Raw genomic sequence first — 9,754 nt, forward strand, 5'->3', positions numbered from 1 at the left:
ATAGAGGCACAAGTAAGGAGAAAGTGAATTCCAGGGATGGGGCAAAGAGAGAAGAGATGGAATACTAAGTTTGGAGGAAGTACATAGGATAGTAGACCTGAAATGGAGATTGTGTAAAAGAGAGTAATATGAATTAATCCTCAAAAGACAGGCTGGAGCCAGATTGTGAAAGACTTTAAAAGCCAAACAGAGGAGTTTGTATTTTATTCCTAGAAGTAGTAGGGAAGTCACTAAAGGTTTTCAAGCAGAGGCTTAACATGAGTGGACTTGTGCTTTAGGAATATCAATTTAGGGGTGGCTAGGTGGTGCAGTGAATAGAGCACTGACCCTGGAGTCATGAGGACCTGAGTTCAAATCCAGCCTCAGACACTTAACACTAGCCTTGTGACCTTGGGCAAGTCACTTAACCCCAACTGCCCTGCCTTCTCCCCTCCAAAAAGAAAAAAAATAAAAAGGAATATCAGTTTTGTGAGATGTTAATGCATTGTTGGTGGAGTGCAAACTGATTCAATCAATTTGAAACCACATCCAAAGGGTTATAAAATCATGCATGCCCTTTGACCCAGCAATGCCATTATTAGGTCTATATCCCAAAAGAGATTTTTAAAAAAGGAAAAAGATTTATATGTACAAAATATTTATAGCAGCTCTTTTCTGGTGGCAAGGAATTGGAAATTGAGGGAATGCCCATCAACTGGGAAATGACTGAACAAGTTGTGGTATATGATTGTAATGGAATACTATTGTGCTATAAGAAATGATGACAGGGCAGCTAGGTGGTGCAGTGAATAGAACACTGGTTCTGGAGTCAGGAGGACCTGGGTTCAAATCTGACCTCAGACACTTAACACTTGCTAGCTGTGTGACCTTGGGCAAGTCACTTAACCCCAATTGCCCTGCCTTCCCTCCTCCAAAAAAGCAAAGGGAAAAAAAAAAGAAATGATGAGCTGATAGATATCAGAAAAACCTGGAAAAACCTATATGAACTGAGGCAAATTGAAATGAGCAGAACCAGGACAACACTTTATGTAGTAACAGCAATATCGTATGATGATCTACCATGAATAACTTGGTTATTTCAACAGTACAATGATCGAACACAACTCTCAAGGACTTATGATGAAAAATGCCATCCATCCCCAGAGAAAGAACTGATGGAGTCTGAGTACAGATCAGAGCATACTTTTTTACTTTATTTTTCTTGGTTTTTTTTTGGGGGGGGTGTCTCTATTTTCTTTTATAGCATGACTAAACTTATAACATATATCAAATTATTTTTCTAAAAAAGAGTCTTGATTTGGTAGCTGTGTGGAGGATGGATTGGAAAGTGAAGGACTGGAAAGCAGGAGCATCATTGGGAGGTTGTTGCACCTGTCCTTGGCAAGTGGGCCTTATCCAGGATGATGGCTACATGAAGGCAATGGATGCAAGATGTGTTGGGGAGGGTAGGCAGAGCCAAGGTGGTGGCATAGAAGCAGGAAATTCCATGAGATTCCCCAAAAACCACCGCAAATACCTATAAAATATGACTCTAAACAGATTTTAGAGCCACAGAACCCACACAGTGACAGAGAGAAGCAAATCTCCTGCTGAAGGCAGTGCAGCAGGCTGGCAGGAAGGGTCCATCACAGCATGCTGGAGTGGAGCTTAGAGCCACGCAGTTTTGGCCTCGGGGTGGCCCCAACCAGCAAGCCAGACTGGCCTGAGCAGACTTGGGGAGAGTGAATCACCAGCAGCTATGGCAGTTTCCAGACTCCTCAACCCATAAACACCAAACAGCAAGTAAAAGGTCAGTCAGGAACTCTGTTGGAAAGGAAGGGTGTGGTCCAGCCCCTGCCCCCCAGGGCAAGAGGTGGCAAAGTTGTGGTGGCTGCAGCTGCTTCCCCGAAAGGCTGCCTCCAGAACTCCTGGCCTGCAGATTGTAGGGGAACCAAGTGACCATTCAGAGGGTAATTACTCTTGCTTTAACCTGCTTGGATCTGGATCTCTGTCTTGGGTAGATGTCCTGGGGTGTGTGGCCAGTGGGCCAGAGCTTGTGAGGGCTGAAGAAAGGGTGCCCTCCCAATAGCTCCAGCAGCTGCAAAAACCCCAGCAATTTGGGACAAAGCTCTCGTCTCTGGAAGCAGAGTTCTACTGCGGCAAAGAGCTCAAAAGTCAAGTAATTGACTGGCAACATGAGCAAGCAGAGGAAGCAAAGCAAGCAGAGCAATAAAACCTTAGATTCCTGTTTTGGGGACAAAAAGGATCAAAGCACAAAGCAGGAGGAAGACAACAAAGTCAGAACTTCTGCATCAAAAGCTTCCAAGAAAAATAGGAATTGGTTACAGTCTATGGAAGAGCTCAAGAAGGATTTTGAAAATCAAGTAAGAGAAGTGGAGGAAAAAATGGCAAGAGAAATGAGAATGATGCAAGGAAATCTTGAAAAGAGAGTCAACAACCTGACTGAAGAAAATAACACCTTAAAAATAAATTAACTCAAATAGCAAAAGAGGCCCAAAAAGCCAATGAGGAGAAGAATGCCTTAAAAACCAAAATTTGCCAGATGGAAAAGAAATTTCAAAAGCTCACTGAAGAGAATAATTCCTTCAGAATTAGATTGGAGCAAATGGAAGCTAATGACCTGATGAGAAATCAAGATACTATAAAGCAGATATAAACAAATGAAAAAAATAGAAGGCAATGTGAAATATCTCATTGGAAAAATCACTGACCTGGAAAATAGATCCAGGAGAGATAATTTAAAAATTATTGGACTACTGGAAAGCCATGATCAAAAAAGAACCAGAACCTAGAAATCATCCTTCAAGAAATACTCAAGAAAAAATGCCCTGATATTTTAGAACTAGAGGGCAAAATAGAGATTGAAAGAATCCACCAATCACCTCTTGAAAAAGATCTCAAAAAGAAAACTCCTGGTGTGGCTAAGTGGCGCTTTGAATAGAGCACTGGCCCTGGAGTCAGGAGGACCTGAGTTCAAATCTGGCCTCAGATACTTAACACTTACTAGCCGTGTGACCTTGGGCAAGTCACTTGACCCCAATCGCCTGCCTTCCCCCTCCAAAAAAAAAAAGCCAACTCCTAGGAATATTATAGCCAGGTTCCAGAGTTCCCAGATCAAGGAGAAAATATTACAAGCAGCCAAGAAGAAACAATTTGAATATTGTGTAAACACAATCAGGATAACACAGGATCTGGCAGCTTCTACACTGAGGGATCAAAGGGCTTGGAATATGATATTCTGGAGGTCAAAGGAGCTGGGATTAAAACCAAGAATCACCTACCCAGCAAAACTGAGTATAATGTTTCAGGGGATAATATGGTCATTCAATGAAATAGAGGACTTTCAAGCATTCTTGATGAAAAAATCAGAGTTGAATAGAAAATTTGATGTTCAAATACAAGAAGCAAGAGAATCATGAGAAGGTAAAGAGGGGAAAAAAATCATAAGGAACTTATAAAGTTGAATTATTTATATTCCTACATGGTAAAACAATAATTGTAACTCATGAGACTTTTCTCAGTATGAGGATAGTTGAAGGGAATATAAATGTGTATATATAGATATAGATATACATATGTATATACATACATACATATGTATATACATACACATATGTTTATATAGGAGGGTATATGTGCATATAAATACATACATAAGTGTGTGTATATATGTATACATGTATATATAAAGGGCACAGGATCAGTTGAAAGGAAGGGATGATATCTAAAAAATAAAATTAAGAGATGAGAGAGGAATATAATGAGAGGAGATGGGGAGAGATGGAATGGGGTAAATTATCTCATATAGAAGAGGCAAGGGAAAACTGTTACAATGGAGGGGAAGAATAGGAAGGCAAAAGGGAATGAGTCAACCTTACTCTTACTCAATTTGGCTTAGGGAGGGAATGACATACACACTAAATAGGGTATTCACCCTACAGGAGAGTAGGGAGGAAGGGGATGAGAGGGGGGATGACGGAGGGGAAGGCAAGTTGGGGGGGGAGGGAAGTTGGAAGCACCCACTTTTAAAAAAGGGACAAGGTAAAAGTAGAGAATAGAACAAGTGGGGGGCAGGATAGGATGGAGGGAAATGTAGTCAGTCTTTCACAATATATCCACTATGGAAAGGTTTTTCATAGCTACACATGTACAACTTATATTGAATTGCTTATCGTCCCAGTAAGGGGGATGACAAAGAAAGAAGGAAAAGAATCTGGAAATCGAAGTTTTAAAATCAAATGTTAAAAAAAATATTATTTTTACATGCAACTGGGAAATAAGATATATAGGCACTGGGGTATAAAAATCCATCTTGCCCTACTAGAAAGTCAGAGGGGGAATGGAGGAGGTTGTAAGAGAGAACAGATTGGGGGAAGGGGTATTCAGTAGGCTCGCTATTTTCGGGTGGTGGGTAGGGGAAAGACAGGGAGAAAATTTTTAACTCAAAACCTTGTGGAAATGAATGTTGAAAACTAAAACAAAATGAATGATAAAAGAAGGACATGTTGGGGAGGTACTATTGACAAGACTCAGCAATTGATTGACTATGTGGAATGACGGCAAGAGAAGATTTAAGGATTGACCCTAAGATTGCAAACCTGAGTTACTGGAGGGAATGGTAGTGCCCTCAACAAGAAGAAATATGTTTAGAGGAGGAATGGATTTAGAGGGGAAGGTAAGGAATTCTGTTTGAGTTTGAGCTGTCTATAGAACATCTAGTTAGATGGCAGATATGGATACTGGAGTTAGGGAGACAGAATAGGATTGGATATACCAATGTGGGATAATTAAATCAATAAAAGCTGATGAGGAGGGAGAGGGAGGGAGAGACAGGGAGAGGGAGAGAGAGAGGGGGAAGGGGGGAGAGAGAAAGAGAGAGGGGGGGCGGGGAGGGCAGATTTGGTTTGAGGGAAACTGAAGTGTTCACCCTTCATCTGAAATACCTCGCCTCTTCCCAGACCGCATCCTCAGATCATGGTAGAGAACACAGGCAGGGTTCTCTGGGTCCAGAAGACCCCTATATTTCATATGTATGAAAGTGGTCCAGGAAGGCCCTTAAACTTCCCCCACAGCACTCGAAGGTTCCCACCCCACCCTTAGCATTTCCCCCACCTAGACTCTGAGCCCCTCACTCACCACTGACCTCATCTATAAATCCCCTCCACAGAGTCATGTGGGTGGCAGGGTAAGTAGCAAAGATGCCCGCAGTTGCTTGGGGCCCAGTGACTGTCAGATTTCCATTTGTGTACAGCATCAGTGCATCTGGGAGGAGAGGGTGAAAACTGGTTAGTCTTGGATTGTTATGGACTCACAGCAATCAAAGAGTCTAGGACTTATGACCCCTTTCGCCTACCCGACCCCTCAAGCCAGCTAAGAAACTTAGCTTCAGGGCCCAGGAAGAAATGAGACAGTAGGTAGTCTGAGCTATTTTCCTTTTTATGTTACCCCCATAATGTAGGGGCATGGGAATTGAGAGAAATATAGAAGATAAAACAGGGAGCATATGTCTGGCAGTAGAGGAAGCAAACCGGAACATTTACTTTAGGAAGAGAACATGTTCTTTATATCAGGGCAGAGGGTGAAGGAGACGGTCATGAGAGGTCCAGAGTTGAGAATGATTTGGAATTCTTGAATATCAGAGCTTGAAGGGAATTCAGAAATCACCTAATCTAATAACCCTAATTTTACAGTTGAGGAATCAGGAGACTTGCCCTGGGTCACACAGTAAATTAACAGCAGGACACAGACCTTCCAACCCAGCTCAGATCTGCAAAAAGTCACATGAAAACATACAACAGACTGACCCTAGGGCTCTGTCCCTGGGATCCCCAGATCCTCCTAGTGTGTGACTCACCGTAGTAGAGACCATATATGGTGACTGATGCTAAGAAGGACCCACAGCACTGCCCCACTGCATAGACAGGAAATTTCTTCCAGGGCATCTGACCCAGGACACAGCTTGTAAAGGTAATAGCACTGTTCATGTGGGCACCTAGAGGAAAGACAGTAAGCAGTGGGGCTTGAAAGGAAGGAGAGCTTGGTCTGAGAGACATCCCTAAAGTCAGCCAGCCCAGAAGGGTAAGTAGATTGGAACACTCTTCCAAAAGGCCATGTGACATAGGCCCCAGGTCTTGGGAGGGGAGTGGGGCGGGAGAATCTGGAAGGGGAACCGTGAAGAGGAATAGGTTTTTTGGGTATGCTGGGAGGTCCCTGGTCAGAACTCTTTTTTACTTTGGAAGTGTGAAAATGATTTAGTGTTGGAGGAAAAAAGAATGGAATCAGCTTATGTAAGGGGGTGATCTGCTTTAGGGGCAGGGTCTGATTCCCGGATACTCACCAGAGATTCCCCCGGCCACGTGGACCCCCATGGCAACACCAAAGCCAAATCCCAAGTTGATGCTGAGGTATGTCCCATAATCACTCCCCCCCAGAACTTTCTGGGCCACAGACCCCAGACCAAACACCTGCCTCCAAAAAGAGAAGAGTAGAAACTTGAGGCCTCGTAGTCTTGCTGTCAGGCAGTCACTGGTCCTAAGCTTGGGCTCTATGGTCCCACCCGTAGGGAGGTCCCAAATTGGGTGGCCCAAGGGATTACCCTTATGAAGAACCTGTCTTGTGCACACCCCCCCCCCCCGGACTCATCTTCATTCCACCCATTCCCACTGCCACCATCACCCTGCCATGCCCTTAGCAGTTACAAAACACAACGTTCTTGACTGTGATCTCATCAATCCCATCTCTGTACAGACCACCCTGAATCCAGTTCCTTCTACCAATGGGGCACCCTTAGACTGCCATGCCCTGTCCTCCTCTCCCTCTCCCCATCACCAACATAAGAGGATAAGGAAGGGCTTTTCGGAGAAAGCACAGTGGAGGTGATGAATAGGACAGTGATGTGTCCTATAGTATAATAGTGATGAAAGCACAGAGGAGGTGATGAATAAATACCTGTTGGTTTTTGAAAGGAGGAGAAAAGCCAGGAACTGGAAAAGGCTGTTCCCTTTCATAGAGACAGCCACCAAGCTTGAAACCCTTTCTTATCCCCTCTGCTTGGAGCCCCCATAGGCCTAAGGGGATCCTGTCTTTCTAATGAATATCAGACATAAAAGAAACTAGTTGGTGGGGAATACGAAACAGGGCAGAAGCTTCTGGTCTCCTCACCCAACCCAAGCTCCCTCGCCTGGATGTGCCTTAGGTTAATCAACATCATTTCTAAACTTAACCAAAACACAGTGCACCAGACCTACTCTGACCAAGGCCATGCACAAAGGAGCCAAACTGGAGGAGGCATTTGTATGGTCTATATCAGGTTTGAAAATTTACCTCTGCTGGGTCTAACTATCCACCAGAGGATTTGTACCTTCACTATGACACACATATACATGGCCTTGTCATGAAATAAATATGTCCTTGCCAGAGAGTAGATTTTTTTTCCCATTAACATTTATCCCGGGGTGGCTAGGTGGTGCAATGAATCGAGCACTGGCCCCGGAGTCAGGAGGACCTGAGTTCAAATTCGGCCTCAGACACTTAACATGTACTAGCCATGTGACCTTGGGCAAGTCACTTAACCCCAATTGCCCTGCCCCTTTCAAAAAGCAAGAAAAACCAAAACCATTTATCCCTCATTCAATTTCATCTTGGGTTCAGCTCATCATTATAGCCTGTAAAGACCTTTTTTTAGATTCTAATTCTGTCCTTCGACATTGTAATTCTTCCCAACTTTATAGAACCTATAAATTTGATGAGAATACAGGTTTTCAAATTACGTGGGGAAAAAAAAAAACAGCAGTATGCTATGGCAGTTACAAAATCACAGAAATCTAGTTTTTCTTATGAGGCTGAGGGACGGGAAAAGGAAACGGAGGGGGCACCTCTATTTTTTTTTTCCAAAATGCACCAGAGAAAGGCAGATCTGAAAGGCATATTCTGCACCTTCGGTTCCAAGGTTAACAGCCCTCATGGGGCTGGAATTCTTTAGTATCAATGAGTAACTCCCCTGCCCCAATGCTGGAAATGGTAAAGATGGTTTAAATCTGAGAGAAAGAAAGTAGGGAAGAGATTGGATCCAGAGACATTTCCTTGATAAGCCTTCTCTTCTTGGGGATTTAGGATGAGTGGAGATAATGGGTTAATCTAACCTATTTCCCCTCCCCTTTCTGGTCAAGGTAGCCCTAAAGAAGAAGGAGCAGCAGCTAGGTGATATGGTGGATAGAACAATGACCTTGGATTCAGGAAAACCTGAGTTCAAATCCAACGTCAAACATTAGCTACGTGACCCTGGGCAAGTCACTTAACCCCTACTTGCGTCACTTCCTCTCCTGTAAAATGAGGGCACACTGGAGAAGGACATGACAAACCGCTCCAGCATCTTTGCCAAGGAAACCCCTCCGGCTTGTCACAAAAAGTTGGACGTAACCAAACAACAACAAAAGAAGGAAAGGAGATGGGTGGGGGCGGAGTCTTTTTCTCCCGTTTGCAAAAATCTCAGGAAATTATAGCAGCTGCTATATCCATTCTCTAATCAATGCCTGGCCATGCAACCAATGGACAGTTCAGGGACATTAGCTCCTCCCCATTCCCACCTCGGTCTCTACAAGTTGGGGAAGAACTCTGATTTGGAGCCCAAAGATGTGGGTTTGAACCCCCGCTTCCTACCTATGTGCCCTGGGACATGTCAGTCATTTCCCCTCTCTCTGTCTCAGTGTCTTCATCTGTCAAAAAGGGAATAATGCCCTGCCAACTTTGCAGATTGTTGAGGATCTGATGAGATGATGGGATGTTAAAGCCATTCATGTTGATTGTTCTCCCTTTTTGCCTTCCTTGTCCACCACTTTTAGAAATATTAATTCAGAAAGGAAGCAATGCCATGTACTGTGCCCACTCTATGTCCCCACTCACAAAACCCTAACCTATATCCTGCTCTCATCATGATCACTGTCCAATCCTAAGGCCAGGTTTTACCATTTTTTATTTTATGCCTCCTACCACCCTGAGCACTCAAACCTCCTTCTCTTGGGATGGGATGCACTCCTAGAGGGGAGAAATCTTTCTTCAAGAAAGTGGTCCCTAATGAGCACATCCCCCCAGCCTAAATCCATTACAAGGTCTTAGACTCTCCCCGCAGTTGCCTTTCTTTCTACTCCCTGCCCCAAGCGCCTTCATTTTCTCATTCTTTTCTCCTCTGGCCCTTACTCTTGTTGAGAAACTAAAGAAATTACTATCCCTTCCCTGCTCACCTAGGGTTCTGGGTGGGATGAATTTACTTTTTTTTAATGCTTTTTGCAGGGGGAAACACAGGGCTATTGGAGTTAAGTGACTTGCCCAAGGTCACACGGCTAGTGAGTATTAAGTGTCTGAGGCTGGATTTAAACCCAGGTCCTCCTGACTCTGGGCCAGTGTTCTATTCACTGCTCCACCTATCCTCCCCAGATGCATTTCCAATACCCTTTTGTCTCTTACCTCCTCTCTCCCCATTCCTACAATTTCCCATATCCTTTCCCATAAAAGATACTGGTTTAAAGTGGGTCATAAAATTTAGTCCATGAATAACTTGAGAACACTACATTAAGGCACTATGTAATTAAGGGTGCCTTATATTTGTATAGTGTTTACATATAAACATTGTATACCTAGGGAAACTGAGACCCAAAGAGGTTAATTGACTTATTCACCTTATATTTGTATAGTGTTTACATATAAACATTGTATAGCTAGGGAAACTGAGACCCAAAGAGGTTAATTGACTTATTCA

The 9,754-nt window shown here is 43.6% G+C and overlaps 1 protein-coding gene across 5 annotated transcripts in view; it reads right to left on the minus strand.

The window, feature by feature from the left end:
* Nucleotides 1-9,754, minus strand: part of AQP7 (aquaporin 7) — a 58,926-nt gene that overhangs the window by 3,784 nt on the left and 45,388 nt on the right. For all 5 annotated transcript variants that reach the window (XM_069087947.1, XM_069087945.1, XM_069087944.1 and 2 more), the window contains 3 exons: nt 6,338-6,464; nt 5,855-5,992; nt 5,144-5,262 (listed from right to left, as the gene is read on the minus strand). In XM_069087947.1, coding sequence (XP_068944048.1) covers nt 5,144-5,262; nt 5,855-5,992; nt 6,338-6,464 — 384 coding nt within the window. The remainder of the gene's footprint in view (nt 1-5,143; nt 5,263-5,854; nt 5,993-6,337; nt 6,465-9,754) is intronic.

Source organism: Petaurus breviceps, unplaced genomic scaffold (genome assembly GCF_028583685.1).
Source record: "Petaurus breviceps papuanus isolate PSGF00001 unplaced genomic scaffold, PetGlider_PUasm1.0 183, whole genome shotgun sequence".
Classification (NCBI taxonomy): domain Eukaryota; kingdom Metazoa; phylum Chordata; class Mammalia; order Diprotodontia; family Petauridae; genus Petaurus; species Petaurus breviceps.